Raw genomic sequence first — 19485 nt, 5'->3', positions numbered from 1 at the left:
GGAGCCATTTGGTTTCTCCATGTTCTGTTCTAACAGTAGCCTCTTATTTTTTGTGGGGTTTTCAGGCTATGTGGCCATGTTTTAGAAGAGTTTCTTCCTGATTTTTCACCGGCATCTGTGGATGGCATCTTCAGATGCTGGCAAAATGTCAGGAAGAAACTCTTCTAGAAGATGGCCACATAGCCTGAAAACCTCATAAAAAACTATGGATGCCCACCATGAAAGCCTTTGACTCCACAGTATCCTCTTGTCCTAAGTACAGATTCTTCATGAGGACTATTAGATGAAGTGGCACTCCCATATCTTTAATGACATTCCATAGTCTTTTATGATCTACGTAGTCAAAGGCTTTGCTGTAGTCTATAAACGCATGCTGATTTTCTTTTGGAATCCCTTTCTGTGCTCTATTAGCCATCATATTTTTGCAGTGTAGTCACTACTGCCTCTTCCTTTCCTGAACCCCACTTGGACTTCTGGAATTTCTCTCTCCATGTATGGTTGGAATCTTATGTTCCAGCATTTTGAGGATAATTGTGCTTGTATGGGAGATTAGCACTAAGGTCCTATAGCTAATAGTTATGTGCAACAAAATGCTGCAGTTTAAAGTACAAAATTTAAAGTAGTCCTGCCAGCTGGAATGTAGCTATGGAGGAAGACAAAATGAGGCATTTTCCCCCCAAACAAGAATTCTGCCCCTCCCATAAAATTTTCCTTCAGTCCCCAAATTTCTTGCAATGCAGGATGAGACACTAAAAATAGTTGACACCTAGAACACTTACATTTGCTGTGTTTGCATTCCCTTGGTAACTTTATTTTTGTTAATTGCCATGAAGTCAACCTTGATTTAGGGTGACTCTCTGCATGAGAAACCTCCAAGTCAGCTTGTATCAATGGCCTTGCTCAGCTCTTGCAAACTCAGGGCCATGGCTTCCTTGATTAAATCTATCCACCCATAATGGAGTCTTCCTCTTTTCCTACTGCCTTCTGCCTTTGTGTGTGTGTATGTGCCTTTAAGTCAGCTTTTGCTAGAGTTTTCTTAGACAAGGAATAATCTGGGGTTGTTTTACCGGTTTCTTACTTTGAGATATAGTTTACAGCACCTGATATTCATTGGGGGTCTCTTGTCCATGTACTAACTAGGCTGACTCAGCTTAGCTTCCAAGATAAGTTGGGATCTAGTGCCTTTAGTGTATTTAGGCCACCACACATACAGTACTGCTCCATAATCAAAACTGAAAAGACTGTCTAAATAAAAACTTCTTCTCTGCTAGTAGAAACAGAGCAAGGAGCGTGTTCATCAGACCAACCAAAGAATGGAGTTCTCCAGTCTGGAAGTAGCAACTGTGAAGGTTCTTTCCCTACAGGTGGTTTTGCCACTTCCTTCCTCTGAAATATAGCCTACAGTACCTAGGATTCATTGGCAGTCTCCCATCCGAGTACTAACCAAGGTATTACCCCACTTAGCTTACAAGATCAGACAAGATCTGGTGCTTTTCAGGTATTTAGGCCTCATGGACACCATGGACTGCCAAAAAGAAAAATAAATGGGTCCAAGAGTAAATCAAGCCTGAACTCTTCCTAGAATCCAAAATTACTAAACTAAGGTTATCATACTTTGTACATATTATGATATGATATGACTCATTGGAAAGGATAATGCTCAGTAAAGTTGAAAGTCTTAAGAAAAGAGGAAACCTGCATTACAGATGAATTATTTTTGTCAAAGAAGGCACTCCCTGAGTTTGCAGAACCTTAGCAGGACTATAAATAACAAAATGTTTTGGAGGCTTCTAAATCATAAGTCAACAGTCTTGACAGCAATTAACAACACAAAGCTTAAATATTTCAAGGAAGTAAAGATAATGGGGAAAGATGTGATCTTTCCAATAGTGTGTAGAGCTGCTCAGTACTTCTCAGATTTATTAGAATTCAAGCCCCTGAACCCAGACAATAAAGCCAAATACTTATATTTCTATCTTTAATTTCAAACCAGTAGTTGCAAATGTTTTGACAACCTTTTCCATGCTATACATATTATCAAATCATAATGCAGCAATCATTATCAAATTGTATGAAAACCATAAAAAATTCTCTAAACATTGCGTAAACTTATTAAATGTACTACTACACACAATGATGCATTTCTGTAACTCAGACAGCAGGTAGCCCATTACCTACACCAAAAACCAGGACAAATTGATCTGCAAGTCTGCTTATGAGGCCAGTTGTGTGAAACATTATAATCTGGCTCATTTATCTAGATTCTAGGAGGGAAAAATAAGGTAGCCCATAAAGTAACTTTTCTGGGTTATTCCATTATAATACGGCTTTGCTTCTAACCACACTTTCTTTCCTTTGTCCAGCTTTAGGATCGTACTTGCTGAGAGGTTTTCAAAGACACCTGCCACATTCCGATAAGAGTCTATCACCTCAGTGCCATTATCTACCAAGATAATATGTGTATTAAACTTTGCCTCTAGATTGTAGCCAAAGAAATAGACTCCAGGAATTTGGCAGGTAAAGATTCCTGAAGCTTTATCAAAATGTTGCTGTTCATTGTATAGGATCTTGTGAAATACAATGGGACGATTGGGGACTGGATAATTTCGCCCCAGTTCAACAACAAAGGCAGATGTCTGTTGCTGATGGCATATTCCAGGGGGGCCTGGGATTCCTTGGTTTCCTGAGAGTCCTGGGATTCCACGTGGTCCCACAACTCCTGGAGGGCCTGGTGGTCCTGGAATACCTAAAACAAAACAAACAAAAACAGGAAAAGGAGAATGAGAAGCAGAAAGAATGCTGAAGTAGGCCCCCATGAGTGTGCCATGGTTTCATTTGAAGTCCTTTTACACAGAATAGAATACATGTAAGTTTTATATTGTTATGTAGCCTCTGTTTGGGCCAATGAACATCAGTGATGTAGACTCATTAACTGACTCAGACTCAGATTGCTTCAGTGACTCGATTTGGACTCAGCTTGGAAATAAATGGTGCATTGACTTGACTTTGAGTCAACTCACGACTCGTATATTTTTAGTGACTGAGTTGCTGGCCTAGCTTCATCCAATAACTGCATGAATAGGCTTGAGGCAGAGGTTGAGGTCTGCTTAGCAGTCTGTACCCACTGCACATCAGAGGAGTGTTCAAAAGATTTTTTTAAAAAAGCTTTGGAAAAACCCTTCTACCTCAACCCCATTGCCTAACACATTTGCTGTTCCCCTCCGAGAAACGCACCCTGCCACTCAACACTATGTGAGCAAGTCCTGCTTGATGCTGCTCCTAGGAAAAGCTTTAGAAGATCCCTCCAGTGTGCTACAGGGACAGGCTGCTGAGCAGACCTCGTTTTTCTAAAATACAATTTTCATAAATTGCCTATAATAATTTAATATTTTACCTACCTTTCTTGTTTTTCTAGTTTTTGAAACTCTCCTTCCCCCCCCCCCACACACACACATACACTAACAACAAGTCCCTTTTTTCCTGTTAAAGGTGGCTCACAGACTTGAGACTTGACTTGAAAATATCTTTCAGGGACTTGAGACTCAACTTGATACTTGTGAGCAAAAGACTTGAATACATCACTGATGACCATATTAATAAAAATGTGAACTGCCATCATTTCAGTCAACTACAGTGTCCTACGTTAGACTTAAAACTGCTTCATATTCTACTCTGTGATCATGGCAATATTGCTATGACAGCAAACGACTCAGAAACCCACCATAAAAGCCAAGCAGTTGTCCAGAGTGATGGAAGTCTGTGCTGCTATTAAGTGGTGCACTGCAAGATGATGTGATCAGCCCTCTCATGCTAGTAAATGACACTGTGATGCAGAATTATGACAGGTCCCTGTAGGGATCTTTGTTTCTGATCATTTCTGTGTGACACACTGGAAGGAGAGGGCTGATCATGTTACCCTGAAGCACCCCACTCAGTAGCAACACAGACCTCTATCATTCCAGACAGCTGACTGACTTTTAAGGTGGGTTTCAAGGGTCAGGTGGGAGTTAAAACATATCTAAGACATTGTGGCTACATGTCTGATGCAGGATCTGGGCCTTGGTTTTAAAAAGGGACAAACACCTTGTTGTTTTCATGAAGTGTCTCCTATAAAGACATTAAAAATCTCTTTCAGTTTTAAAATAAGAATGGGCCAGTACAAATCCAAGTCATTTCTGCACTTTTGAACTCATGAAATGCTCCATATGGGGGGTGCTCCCCCCCCCCACACACACACACACACTACTACTACTACTATTCCTAGGAAGATTCAGGCACAGTGGGTCTGCAAAAATGCTGGCAAGGAAGGCAGAGTTATCAGTCAACATAAGGGACAGGACAATAATCATATGAACTGCCACAGTGAATGCTGAATGAAAGAACTGTTGGACCCATACAAGGGTCAGGCTATTGGTCCACGAAGTGCCCAGACATGTGGCCCTCCCTCTTCTTAATGTAACCTGTCCCGTGAATTTGGATCAGAGGGCTCCCTGCTATATAAAGCATAAACATTCAGTCAGACTTAAGAGTCTACGAATGGAGCATGAGGTGATGGGAAATACCCATGATGTGTGCAACTGCTATTTGTTTCTCTACCTAAGTGGCTGAGAAGCTGCTTTCTGATTAGTACCATGGGAGTCATGCCCAGGGACCTCACTTTATTTTGCCCCAAGCATGTTTCCCTCTCCGTCCCATTGCCAGGAACTGGAGGATTTTTGACCTAGGCATGTTGCATATTGGAAATGATCTTCTGAGGGAAATGACACACACAGAGAGACACATAATTTAAGTACCTTATTTGTTATTTCTTCACCGTTTCACCAAAACAAAAAGAACTCAACTCTCATCTTACATGCTCTCTTTCTTTTTTAAACAAACAAACAAACACCCATAACTGTTATATTACTACACATCTGTTGTGATGACATCTCCCCATTGTTTGTTTGAAATTCTACAGCTTGGGATATTTTGCATGCAGAAAAAATAATAATATTGTTTTATTATTTTATTTTCTTATATCCTGGTTTTCTCCCAATATAGGGACTCAAGGCAGAGAACAACAAGTATAAAACTATACAGTTTAAGAACACTACAAACATATTTAAATATATAAATATAAAATTTTAAAAAATAAACAATTTTAAGAGTAAAACAGTTATAAATTAAAATATAACATGTGAAAATGCAAACCATCCAAGAGGCATACTCATCCAAGATAGAGCACAGAAAATTTAAATTCTTGTACCACTGCTCTTAGAATCTTCAGGCTTCTATGGCAAAGTACCTTTTCCAAGCTCTATCCCACAGAAGTTCTTGATTTTTTTCCATTGCAATGCTTTTCCTTTCAATGAAATCTGTACCTGAAAATTTGCTATAAATTATTATTATTAAAGGTAAATCACCCAAACCGTACCTTGAGGCCCAGGAATACCCCTTGCTCCAGGTGGCCCAGGTGGCCCAGGTGGCCCAGGGGGTCCTCTCGGTCCCATTAGGCCTGGTGAATCAGATTCACCATTATCTTTTTCTTGACTTTCTGCTGTCCTGAGTGAAAAAATTCCCACAATCCAGAGACCTATAGTAAAAGAAATAATCATGTTTAGGTATTTTAACATCAGCAACAACAACAGTGACAAGATGTTAAATCATGCAGGCTCTCATTCCTTTTCAGTGATGCCAGCTCACAAATCCAGCTTCCTATAATGGTGTGGAGACACAGTGAAGTTTATCGCATGGGGGAAAAAACATCCCCCGATGCGTTCTAACAAGCACGAGTGTGTGCGCGTGCACGGAGCGTGATGGGAACCCAATGGGTCCCAGAACGCTAGTTTACCGCACGGTGGAATGCCGCCGTCGCTGCCGGGCGTTCCCATCGGGTTCCCAATGTGTTCCAGAGGGCGCCATTTCTGGGAACGCTTTTGAAACTGTTCCCAGAAATGGCGCCCTCTGGAACACATTGGGAACCCGATGGGAACGTCCGGCGGAAATGGCGGCGTTCCACCATGCTGTAAACTAGCGTTCTGGGACCCATCGGGTTCCCATCACACTCCTTGTGCGCGCGCGCTCGTGTTCGTTAGAACGCATCGGGGGACGTTTTTTCCCCCATGCGATAAACTTCTTCCTTACTATAATGTAAAAACTGGCAACTGGACTAGTGATTGGACATTGTTGGAAGCAAAGAGGCTTCAACCGGGGGGGGGGGGGGGGTTGTAACAGAAATTTCAGGAAACTTTAATTTCTAGGACTGACAGAGCAAGGATTGGCAAGAGGACCTAGTAATTGAAAATCCATAAGTTTATTTCCAATTGTCGACAAAGGAAAACAATGAACTCAGTGGAATTCAAGTTCCAAAAGCTGAGACCCCGAACAAGACAAAATGGCTCTTTTTATATTATTCAAGACAAAGAAGCTTCTTCTATACACCTGATTGGCTAATTACAATTTAAACATACAGAATTCTTACAATCAGAACAGAAATACATGCATACATTAAAACTGCATCATCACTCCTTACCCCCTCCTGTAGGAATTCAGTGGCTTTCCTCCTAACCTTGCTTCTGAATGTCCTTATCTCAGTAGTTTATGTTATGTCTTTTTACTGGTGCCAGCTTCCATCCAGGTCAAGATGCACTCCTTATTCCTTTGCTCTAGTTTTCTAAACTCCAAGCCTTTATTTCAAAAACCATCTCTCTGGCTGACAAAGGTGACTCCATCTTTCTATAGCTTTTTATTTCAACAAGGAATATTTCCACCACATTCCCCCCTTTTGATGTTTCATCAATATTCATATTGCATGATACTATCAACTATTAACTATGTTTATATGACACTCTAAACTCAGAACAAAACAAACCTGTCTAGCAGTTACCAAAATATTAATATTCTTACCATCACCAGGCAATAACATCTTCCAGTCGGTCCAATTTCAGAAAGACAGTGTATAGCATTAGTTAAACACACATATTCTCATTGCTTTTAACCCTTTGACACTTTTGTTGGATCTGATTCTCTGGAGTTTACTCTTGACACCAAGCTAATCTTCTAATAGTGATGTATTGTGTATTTGTTTCATGATTCAATAGGAAAACTCCACTATAAAGAATATTGTATCTGCTGTCAGAATCACCTCTCATTGAGAAAGTATAATTTTTAGCCTGGTTACAGACTCTTGCCAAGCAACTGTTACTATGCTTCTCTGGACTACTCTCATAACAGAATAGGAATGCCCAGGGTGCCACCATGTTTCAGATGTTCCTCCACTCCAGGGGCATCTTCCATCTCACGTTTTCTCAGGGAGATCACTATGGAATAGCTCTTGTTGTGTAATGCCATTTAATCAGAATAGATCTGGCCTTCACACTTTAAGACTATCTCCAGATGTATAAAAGTCTCCCTCCTTTCAAAGAGCGTCCTGAGAAAAAACTTACCATGCTTGACTTGAATTTCATGCCAATTCCACAGTTAACAATAGGAATCCTGACGACAAACACAATTATGTCTTTGATCATGGAGCTTGATGAGCTTATTTCTTCTTTTCAATAGGATAGCTTTATTAACTTTATTGTGAAAATCATATGTTATTGCTTATGTCAGGAACATATGTGCTTGTATATGTAGGCTTATGTCTTGGGATGTGATTTGATTTGAGAATATGTATGATTGAACTTTATCACTTTTAGCATTAATTACTTATAAAAACCTCAGACAACAAACAGAAACATAAATAAAGAACACAAACAAGGAATATAGACAAGAAAAAGAGGCAATGTCTCTGAAAAAAATAATATTTTGATGGAGCTTCAGCTCAAACTTGATTGAAGTCCAAGGTGGTGCCCATTTCAGCTTCCGGGGTGTGAAAATGGGACATGCTCCTGTATGTGTATTCTTTTTATTATTTTTGTGTAATCACTTATAACAAACATATAGGAAATCATAAAAGAGAAAAGGGGTGATAGAGAGCATTGGAAATCTTTCTTTCAGAGGAGCTGGCGTAGAGCACCTGAAGTCCTGGAAAGGTGCAGCCTAGCTTTTCTTGATTGATGGCGAAGTAGAGCCCACTCAGCTTCCGGTTGTAAGTGGGGCTTAAACTTCGTTCCTCTTGTCTGTACCCCCCCTTTTCCCAGGCAAAGGAAAAGCAAAAAACTGAAAAATACTAATTGACAAGTTATTAGAATGTTATGAATATATTAAAGGTATACTTTAGCCACATTTCATTAACTCCCCTCTTATAGGCTTTGCTAAGATATTTCTCTTCTAGAATTTATGTCTCACTGCTATCTCTAACTAACAACAGATCCCCTGGATCATTCTTGGGTCATCCTGAGCTCTTTATGCTTTAGGTTTTTATCTATGCCTGCATCTTTGGACCTTTTGAATGCTTTTTTTAAATACATATGTAACCTTAATTTTACAGACTGCATTTACATGTACATACTGAATATGAAACTTTAACTCTGACCCAATCTACTCACAGCTTTATCTCATTTGAATCCACAACAGTTTGATAACAGAACAGGGAACAGGAAAAACAAAACTATGATAGAGTGACTTCTTTGCTTTTTACTCAGGACTCAAAAAATCAGTTGATGCTCTTTTTTTTTTTTAGTCACTCCTCTCAGGCCAAAATGATATATTCTAGCTTGGAATTAGGATACAATTTCACACATAGTGACTTGAATTTAACTTGATTAATTTTGATTACGTCTGGCAGTGGAAACCAGAATTTAAATTTGTAAAATGTTTCCAAATTTTCTCTTGCTACAATATAATAGAATACCAATCTCTTTAATACTTTCATATCGTTCCTTATTCCATTCCAGAACCACATAATAATTCAACATAGGATCAACTGGCTCGCCATGTTATTTTTTCAAAATAACAAAAATTATAAATTTCAATGAGTGTAAATCAAATTGACAATCACTAATTAACCAGAATATAACAATTATATTCTGGATCTCTGGGTTCCAAAAATCACAAAAAGAAACTTCGAGTGCTTTCAAAAATACATTTAGATATTATAAAAATAAAAATAAAAATTCAAGCTAAAACAATATACAAAAACCTCTTGGATGGGCCATTCTCAAAACTTAAAAATATAAAAATAGTTCTCAGCATCTGTTATAACAAAAAATCATTTCAAAAACTTTAGGCCAGAAATTTAAAAAAAACAATTATTGCAGTCAATAAGCAAGAATCAAAACAAATCAAAATATTCAAGAGCAAAATTAAAAATTAAAACCAGGAACAAAAAATGATTTAAAACAAGCCAATTTTAACATGACATTGGCAAGACTTTGCAGGCATCTTTGAGCTCAAAAATACAAAAGCTATGGCCTCAAAAATTAGCAGTTGAAATAAGCACAAAATAAGCACACAATATTCAGAAAAAGCGAAAATTCAATAGGCCAGGGAATAGGCCAGGAAACTCATGGATCACAACTTAAAACTCAAAAAAATAAACCAAAAATAAACCAAAACTTTGCATGATTGCAATAGCTGTTTCAGCCTAGCACAGCTGTAGCCTTACAAAACCAAAACATCCTAACTTTTCCCCAGGCTTCAAAAGAATTCAGGCCTAACACACTAATCTTATCAACTTTAATTGGAAAAATAATTTAGCTGGATTGCCAATCAGAAGATTGCAGGTCAATAATTTAAAACCCAAAAAGCACAATGAAAAACAATTGCATTTAAAAAACATATATAAATTCCCAAAGGCACAACTTAAACTTCATTTTAAAAACCCATGAGAGCATCTTGAGGCCAGAAAATAAAAACAAAATATTGAGCAAAAAGCTGCTTGCCTGTAAATTTAAAAATATCAAAAACAAGCTTGCATTCTCTGGTCAGATAGAATCCAGTCTGGCTGCTATTGATGTAATATGAACTCTCTCTACAAACACACACACACTTCCCACTCAAAGAAAAACAAACCATCTTAATGCAATCTCTTTTAACAAGCATCTTCATAGATCACCCTTAACAAGACATTTACTATTTTTTTCATCTAAGTCTAAAGCACAACATCTATTCTATGAAAATAGTCTACAAAAATCTCAGCCAGAGGGGAAGAGAAATTTTTTTAAAAAAACAAGCTTTGAACTTACAACGCTGTGCTGCTGCTCCATCTCCTTTAGCCACAGCCAGGAAAAACCTCTCACAAACAAGCCTCGAAGATAATTCCCCAAACGTTTGGCCAAAACTCACCAAATACTTAACTTTCAAAATTACTATTAAAACCAATTACCAAAATCACACCAAAGGCTCTGAAAAGTACCCATGTTGGTGTGAAAGCCACCAGATTGGCAACACGAAACTCCATTCCAGGTTTTCTTTCCAACATAGCTTCTACCATTCTAGCTTTAGCCAAAGGAAAAGTTTTAAAATGCAAACCGTGGGCTTTCCCTAACCCCCCTTTCTCTCTCTAACTCCAGCCAGAACTCAAACCACTTGTCCTTCTGCACCAAACTCATTTCTAAATCTTTCTCAGCCACTTAAACATACTCAAACCTTCTGCAACATTCTTGAGCCTTCAATTTCAATTCAAACCTTGTTTATACTTTCCTCTGTAAACATTTTCCAACCATTTTGCAAACCATTATCAACTCGCTCCATAAACTTTCTCCTTTCACACACCATCATTTTCACATCCTCATACCTTCAAACACTTTCTTTTATCTTTCTCACAATTTTCTCCACTCTTAGATCAACTTCCAACCACAGTCCAGTTCACAAAATCAGGCCACAGCTGAAGCTTACTGGCTAAGCTTAAAACTCACTATTTTATTATTACTATGCCATAACAACACCACCACTATAAAGCACTTATTTCTGCCCATCTTCTTAAAACTTTCACTGACAAAAGAATTTGCAATGTCTCTGGGAAGGCACAGGCTTAATATTCAATTTAGATATGCATTCAAATTTAGGGCAGAACTTTCCCAAAGGCACTGATCATTTAAAATCATGAAAACCTCAAGTTAAAACACCAATTTTCCAAAATTTATCTACAATATACACAAAGGCAATTTCCAATTTTTATAATTTAAACAATTTCAATTTCCCCAAACAACAAGTTTCTACCTCTGGGTTGCTCCTGGCCACTGTCTAACACACAAAGCTAATTCAAAATCCTCTTTTCTTGTCATGTGGGGGCCTTCTTCCCTGATTTGCACCTCTCTCTACAGAGTCTCTCTCTATCTTTTCTATCTCTTCCACAATTTGGGCCAAATCAATCTGAACCTTGAACACAGCTTCTTTAATACTAGTTAATCTCTCATCCTTTTTAAACACCAATTCTCTGCAACTATTCAACCCAGGTGGGCTTTTTAAAACAGTCTTATACCAATAGAAAATATACAAATAATCATTGAGTAACCCTCTTTCTGGCTCCAATGTTTTAGAATACAACTGCAAGACAATGTCAATATCTATACTACCCTCTCTCGGCCAATTTCGCAAAATCTGACTCCAAACATCTTTACACAAAAAGATTAATCGCTCCTTTTTCAAACGTTTCCCCATGCTTTTCCTAAAACATTCATCAAAATGACCAACCATGTAATCCAAAGGAGTTTTACCTCCCTCAGCCATCCTTAGACACAAAACAACAAAAGACCACAAGCACAATTTCAACAGGCGCAAACACTATAGTACACACTGGACAGATTGCAAAACCCACAAATCTCAGACACTACATACAGACAAATTCCACACGTTATATACCCACGTTTTACTCTTTACTGGAACTCAACAGTCTTTACTGAAGCCACCACCACAACCAGACAGAATGAAACAAAATATCACAACCATAATTTATACTCACAATAGACCAATGCTCTCCTCCAACTCTCCACCAGCACCTAACTTCTAGCTATTTAAAACAAAATACCACAGAAGGGAAAGGTTTGCCACCACACAAAAGGTAAAACAATTTATTGGCACTTGGAGATCAGTAGATTAACTACTTCCACACTGATCCCACACTTTGGCAATCAATACTTACACCACAATCTACCTCCTTTCAGTTCCCAGTTCCTTGCTTATGTTCCCTAGGGGCCCGGTTCCTGAGTTTTGGCAAGAAGGCTTCTCTGGGCAGAACCTTTGCTACTGGCTCAGCTAACACAGGGAGGGGGTCCTTTCTCCCACTCGCATCCAAAGATTTGGACCGGTCAACGAGGCTCCCTTTTTAGTGCACTTTTCCCTATATTTTATACTTTACCTGTTCCTGAAGAGATGATTCTTTTTCTATTTTTTTTCTTTCCTTTTCCCCCAGTGAATTTTCAAATTACTAAGTGGTCTCACATAGGCTAAACTCTGTTCCTACCACTGAGCCAATCCTTATGTTCAGCCCTTCCAATCAAAATGTTGGATGGCGCCAGGGCCTTCTCACAAGGGTCCGCTCAATGCCAAAAACACATAGAGCCTGCAGGAAGATAAGTTCTTCCACTCTTTGCCAATTCTTGCTTGCCTTTACTCCTGGCTGGCTCGCCAAATATGTAACAGAAATTTCAGGAAACTTTAATTTCTAGGACTGACAGAGCAAGGATTGGCAAGAGGACCTAGTAATTGAAAATCCATAAGTTTATTTCCAATTGTCGACAAAGGAAAACAATGAACTCAGTGGAATTCAAGTTCCAAAAGCTGAGACCCCGAACAAGACAAAATGGCTCTTTTTATATTATTCAAGACAAAGAAGCTTCTTCTATACACCTGATTGGCTAATTACAATTTAAACATACAGAATTCTTACAATCAGAACAGAAATACATGCATACATTAAAACTGCATCATCACTCCTTACCCCCTCCTGTAGGAATTCAGTGGCTTTCCTCCTAACCTTGCTTCTGAATGTCCTTATCTCAGTAGTTTATGTTATGTCTTTTTACTGGTGCCAGCTTCCATCCAGGTCAAGATGCACTCCTTATTCCTTTGCTCTAGTTTTCTAAACTCCAAGCCTTTATTTCAAAAACCATCTCTCTGGCTGACAAAGGTGACTCCATCTTTCTATAGCTTTTTATTTCAACAAGGAATATTTCCACCACAATGGCGCCCTCTGGAACACATTGGGAACCCGATGGGAACGTCCGGCGGAAATGGCGGCGTTCCACCATGCTGTAAACTAGCGTTCTGGGACCCATCGGGTTCCCATCACACTCCTTGTGCGCGCGCGCTCGTGTTCGTTAGAACGCATCGGGGGACGTTTTTTCCCCCATGCGATAAACTTCTTCCTTACTATAATGTAAAAACTGGCAACTGGACTAGTGATTGGACATTGTTGGAAGCAAAGAGGCTTCAACCGGGGGGGGGGGGGGGGCTCTAAAGATTATATGTATTCTTTTATTTCACTTCTCTGTTTAATTCTTTTAACTATGTACTCAAGCCCTTTGCTTCCTGCCTTCCTGCAGAGATCACTTCCCCTATCTCCCAACAGTTAGTTAAATCTTTGTCTGGAAAAGAGGGCATGAGACTCTTGCCTCATGATTGATGCTAGCCAACTTCCACATATGAAAGATAGCCTTAGGAGCTCTTCTATTGAAGTTTAGATAAAAAAAAATTTCTATCTCCTTTCCTATCCCAAGGTAGATTTCGCATCCTGAATATTTGCTCCTGTTTCTACCACTAGCTCATATTGTTGCACTGGCTGCACTGTTCTCTGCTTGATATAAATACAAAATATTCATACAGATGTCACTGAAATGACTTGTACCTGATTAAGTTAGCATATGACAAAATGAAAGCGAGTGAAAATAGATGAAGTGTTAATTGGAAAGCAAAGTGTTAATTGGAGAAAAGATGGCCACAACTTTTTATTGATTACAGCTGTAGATAGGGTTGGCTTGCGCATGGATCCAGATCCTAGCATCAACCAACCCAGTGCTGATTGAAGAGGCCGTCACTCTAGCCAGCAGCCAGACTCTGGAATGACAGAGTTCAGCTGGATAGTTGCCCCCAAATGATCCCTCTGCTATTGTGGGGGGGGGGGGGGGTCAGGAAATGCATCTGCCCCAGCCTGGGCACCTCTATTTCCATCCCACACACCCTGAGTCCTCCCCCTGGGGTCCCTTGCATGTTATCATTGCCATGGGGAGGCTGGCAAAAGATTTCCCAGATCCAGGACCTATGCTAACCATTCTACACAAAGTTGTGACAAAGACAAAGCTTTCAGATGTATTAAAAAAACAGCATGAGCATGATAGAAACAAACACATACATCAGGAAATACATCCTAGGCCTCACAAGAAAAGAGGGTGGGAGGGTGGGTCATTGCTGATGGACAGTGGGAGAGAAGCAGCAGAGAAGCATCTAGTTATTTCCTTTTAGATGGACACATGCAATGACATCATCCTTGCAAAGATCTCAGAAATATGCTTCTCTGACACTCATCTTGCTCACTACTGGCCAGAAACTGACTACGGGATTGGCTGCAGCAGGAAAAAAGATTGGGTTGGTGATATTTTGGACACTGTGCGGTTGGCACAATATTCTGACCTCCTCAGTGAACTAAAAAGTGAGTTAGGTTGGCCAGGGTGGACTTCCACCATCGTAACCTACTAGTGGGGTGTCTACCACCATCTTAAGCAGGTTGCATAGCAAGAAAGGCATGACTTCAGAGTTTGATAATGTCACTTTTGGATAACAACTTCTGGGGCAACAACTGGTCAGGGATTAGATCTGCACCAGGGAGTGAATGGCTGAGGGAAGGCTGCAGCAACCCTATAGCAGGATGCAGTTGGTGGGTTGGTAGGTACAGAGGGAAATCATATGTAGAACAGATTTACACTCAGAAGAGTGTCAGCATGAAAATTACATGTGATAAACTCCTAAATTTCAGGCAGTGGTCCCTAGGGGTAAGGAAGCTGATTTTTTTTCTTTGCAGAAAGAAAGAAAGTTCTACAGGTAGCTGTTTTCTGCCTATCTTACAGGATTGCATCAGCTGCTCTTTGGCTGCAGTGCAGTCCTACATCTACTCTTTCATAGAAGAAAGCCCTGTCTGATGCAATAAAGTTTATTCCTGTGTCAGCACACAAAGAACTGATCTAGACAATTAAGAAACCCTCAACCTTAGCCAGAATTGTCATCTTGGAAAGGCTTTGGAAAAGAAAGAGTTTCCAATTTCATTGTCAAAACTGATTTCTTTTTCTTGTGGGAGAATTCTGGGAGGTGATGCCAGAGGATGGAAATAACAGAGAAGTAGATTGCTCCATGCTTCAAACTTGACCCCTGTGGTTACTTGAAGGAATGACGCTGTTCACAAATGAATCACTTTCCGAAACATAAACTAGATATTAGAATAAGCCTGCATGCTAACTTGAAAATTAGTTCCATCAAAATTAATATGACTTACTTCAGAGGAGAGCAGTAATGTGAAATGTATCCTTATTTATCTTTCAGAACATTAAAATGGGGAGGGGGGATTCCTCCCTTCTTCACTGCCTCCAGAGAGAAACAGAAATTCTGCTGCCATCAGTACAGATGCAGCAGAGACTGAAATGTTACTTTCTGCTTCAAAATGTGAAGGAAGATGAATTCGCCTCACACCCAGATATCATTACCCCAGCTAAAGAATTAAAACCACAATCAAAACAAGAAAATCAAACCTGTCCAAAAGACTTTGCAACCTCTGAGTTTCCCCAAAATCATCTTGTGTCCTTAGAAGTGATCTTCCCTCTTGAATCTCTCTGTACCTCTTAACAAAACAAAAACAAACAACCACTCTCTTCATAAACCCAAACTGAAGTATGTTTGAATGAATGAAGTCTTCCACTTAAATACTCATATATTCCCTCCTGTCCACATTTTATTGGTAGCCATGATTTTTTCACTTTCAGTTTCCTCCCAAGTGTGCTCTTCTCTATTATTAACTTTTAGAGTGCTCTTTCTTGCTCTCTCTCCTCACCCCACCCACCCCCCAAACATAACAGCAGTTTCCAGTAAATGAAGGATAGTGAGCGAGGTTTGAGCCATGTATGTTAGTACATTGAACTTTAAAATATCTGCATATTGGGCAAATGAGCAATGTTTATTCAATTGATCGAGGCCAAATAAAATCATGGTAGATGTAAGCAGAGTAATTCTACTTGTGGAAGACAAATGACATTCTCTCGTTCATGTTTTCTGTAGAATGCAACTCATCTTTACACATTATGTATAAGAAACATCCAAGCAAATCTCATGGACTGCTTCTCCTGGTTTTTCTTTGTTTGTTTGTTTGTTTGTTTGTTTGACTGGTTTTAGTTCAGGAAATCTGTTCATTTAACAAGTTCGTTGCCCTTATGATTTTGCTGACACAGGACAGTGGATTTCCTTAACAATGATTAACTTCAGTTCTGAGGAAATCTGTTCACATGCAAGCATACTGTCCTTTAGATATATATATTAGTTTTCTGTGAGTTTTCCGGGCTATGTGGCCGCGTTCTGGAAGAATTTATTCCTGACATTTTGCCCGCATCTGTGATTAGCATCTTCAGAGGGTGGTGGCATGGATGTGTGTGGGGTATATATACCTGTGTGACCATCGGTTGAGAGGAAGTGATTTTCATGTTGATCTCTGTGTTGGTTTGTTGTTGAATGGCAAGGTCTCAGGGTGGGAGGATATGCATGATGGATGTGTGCCAATTTATATAACATTTTTTCCTGTGTTTCTTTTTCCAGGTCTATTGTTAATTTGTTGATCATATTGAGCAGAATTATTTCTGGAAGCATATCACATTTCATTTTAAATATGTTGCAAATCTCTATTTGTATGCAGTTCCAGAATTTTTTCATTTTAGGGCATTCCCACCAAACATGGTACCATATTCCCATCGCAGATTGGCAATTCCGGCTAGTGTTGCTTGTACCTTTGTAGATAATTGCTATCTTTACCAGTGTGAGGTGCCCCCACAATTCCATCTTTAAGAAATTTTCACACAGGTTTTGACTTTTGGTAAATTTCAGGGTTGTCTTCCTAGTGTAGTGCCAAGTATCCAGTTTGATTTCTCAGCCCAGATCTTGTGTCCAGAGCATCATGGGATCTTTTGTAGCTTCTTGCTTCTTTCCAACAGAAGTTTATTGAATGTAGATGTTAGTTTCTTGTCTTCTTTTATTAGTAAGTTATCCAGTTCATTGCTTTTCATTTCAAAGTTTTCCTGAGCTAGACCTGTCTTGAATCACTTTGCTGGTTGCCTGTATAGTAGCCAGCGTTTCCTTATTTCTATCACTTCTATTTCTTCTACTGCTTTAAATTTATAAGTACTTTGGTTATTTTTTGCTAGGATATCTTCATATCATAATCATGATGTTATCTACCAAAAAGGGACACCATTTTACTATCCATTGTATTTAATGGGACTTGAGTATCCATGGATTTTGGTATCCACAGGGAGTCCTGGAACCAAACCTCAGCAAATACCAAGGGTCCACTGTAGCTTTTTGTGACATATTAACCTGCAAAACAGACTTTCTCCATGGCCTTCTTTCTCCATGGCCTCTTCAGCAGTCCCTCCTTATCTCTTCCCAACACAGAAGAAGAAAACTTCAGCCCTGGCTCTGTCTTATGCAGGGAATTTTCCTGAGTCCCATAACTGTAATAGTTAGTGCTATAGAACTGAGACATTTTGAGCTCCACACAGTATGACCCCTCCTTTTTTTTACCATGAACATAACAGCATATTAAAAAGCAGCATGACTACATTTGAGCAGCAAAAAGCCACCTAAAAAGTTTTGGTGGAGTTAGCTGATTTGTATAGTCAAGCAGGATGCTTCCATCTTGGAAGATGGAAATGATCAGTGTTTCTCTGGATAATCTCAAACCATGTACAGGCAGTAGTGGCAAAAATGCAGTATTTAAGGAACCCTGATTCCAAGTTATGGTTATGTTCCCAGTGTTACTTTTGAAAGCATTGGATTTTATTTGCGTCATTGCTGGGGAAGAGAATTAAATGGTTAGATGAATAAAGGAACAAACCTGAATAAATAAAGCTGTGAGATGGGGGTGTTCTCAGCTTCATGGTGAGCATTTGAAAGTGATAGGTCTCTCAGAGCCTGTGTGTAAAGTCTGCTCAAGTCTGAGCAAACAGCTTCATCATTTAATGTTTCTGCATGCTCTTTTGCTTAGTGTTTTTTTAAGTTAATCATTTATTGAAATAGAATCCCCAAATGATATATTTGAACCCTTTCAACAATTAAGTTTAAACATTAAAAATTTGCTAACTCGACCATATGCCCCAAGGCCCTTAATCAGAATACAAAAAATAAAACTTGGTTCGACCAGGACTGCATTAACAAGAAACAGATCCTGGTGGAAAAATATAAAATTTATAATCATTTATTTGTTTGTTTTATCCAGGAACAAATTTCTCAACCTTCTCATCATACCTTCTCTCTAATATTTATTCTTGATATTGTAAAATCCTTGAATTCAAATCCCCACGCCTTCCTTCCAAAGAAAAATCAGCATATGACTAGTTTCTCATTAATGAAATCACAGCTGTCTGTCCATCTCTGAACCTTTGATATGAATTTATTAAAATTAGAAAGTTTTGCAATAGACAAATGCACTGTATTTATTTAATCGATTAAACCACAAAACTCTGCCAGACAGCCATTTGATAACCCACCCATCCCTCCACATGTTATGTCTAGTAACACATTTCAATGCAGAAATCAGTTTGAAAGTTGACGTACATAGCTTCTCTTTGGCCCCATTCCCACTGGGCAAAAAAAGCGGCTTATTTTGTTGCATTTCTGACTCTGATTTTTTTTCTGAGTCGTAATCGAATCTGACCCATCGTTCCCATTAAAAACAGACCCTGTTTTTTACCCCTGTTTTCGTTCCCATTGGTATTTTCCCCATGGTAATTTGAAGCGGGTTATTTTGTTCCCCATGCCCATTGCCATTCCGGAATCTCCTTTTTTCAAAAATCAGCTGTCGATCAAGCGCTTAAGCGCTTGACGTCACACCAATCAGTCGCTTGGGCACTTTTCCCCTCCGAGAAAGAGAGAAGGAGCCTCTATTCGTCCTAAACCCCTTGCATCCGAGGCTCTTCTGTGTCTTCCCATAGTTCCTCTGGGAAAGAGAGAAGGAGCCTCTATTAACCCCAAATCCCTTTGCCTCCCTTTGCCTCCCCCATTGCTCCCTGGGCTTTCTGGGGGGGGGGGGCGATCATGCAGGCATGTACTGCAAAGCCCATCTGCTGCTCAGGCAGAGGCAAAAAAAAGAAAATAATAATAGTAGTAGTTAAAAATGGTGTTCAATGGCTCTCCTCACACATCGGTCTATGAATGTGGAGCAGAGGGGAGGTTGCAGGGGGAGTAATGTGTTTACTGCGTTTGGAGCTCAATGTAGCGTGATCACTTTACCCTGCTTCCCAATCCACTGGGGGAAAGGCTATGCGAACGGAAGAAAATGGCACCAACAATGCAACAAGAGAACAAAGAGGGTGACACCCCCAGGCCAGCCCCTTGAGCGCTGCGCCTCCCATCCCCAGGTTCCCGAATCAGACA

General features: G+C 39.5%; 1 protein-coding gene across 2 annotated transcripts; it reads right to left on the bottom strand.

Moving 5' to 3' along the window:
• Window positions 1–1982: 1982 nt before the first annotated feature.
• Window positions 1983–15715, bottom strand: LOC149311854 (hibernation-associated plasma protein HP-27-like). 2 transcript variants are annotated; one of them, XM_089526728.1, is made up of 3 exons: window positions 15600–15715; window positions 5414–5572; window positions 1983–2746 (listed from the first exon to the last, which is right to left on the bottom strand). In XM_089526728.1, the coding sequence occupies exons 1-3, from the start codon at window positions 15640–15642 to the stop codon at window positions 2265–2267; spliced, it is 684 nt and encodes a 227-aa protein (XP_089382854.1). In that variant the 5' UTR covers window positions 15643–15715; the 3' UTR covers window positions 1983–2264. The 2 variants fall into 2 exon arrangements, with proteins under 2 accessions (XP_089382854.1, XP_089382855.1); XM_089526729.1 differs by having other exon boundaries at window positions 15621–15707.
• Between the last annotated feature and the right edge of the window lie 3770 nt (window positions 15716–19485).

The sequence above is a fragment of the Sceloporus occidentalis genome, unplaced genomic scaffold (assembly GCF_023333645.1).
Source record: "Sceloporus occidentalis isolate IW3139 unplaced genomic scaffold, rSceOcc1.0.p SCAF_5, whole genome shotgun sequence".
Taxonomy (NCBI): Eukaryota; Metazoa; Chordata; class Lepidosauria; order Squamata; family Phrynosomatidae; genus Sceloporus; species Sceloporus occidentalis.
This window is presented reverse-complemented; position numbering and strand designations above follow the sequence as displayed.

Coding starts and splice junctions, on each gene's coding strand:
- LOC149311854 (XM_089526728.1), bottom strand. CDS start 15,642: ATGATTTTGGGGAAACTCAGAGGTTGCAAAGTCTTTTGGACAG. Junction 5,573..15,599: donor TTGCAAAGTCTTTTGGACAG/GTTTGATTTTCT, acceptor CTTTTACTATAG/GTCTCTGGATTGTGGGAATT. Junction 2,747..5,413: donor GGGTATTCCTGGGCCTCAAG/GTACGGTTTGGG, acceptor GTTTTGTTTTAG/GTATTCCAGGACCACCAGGC.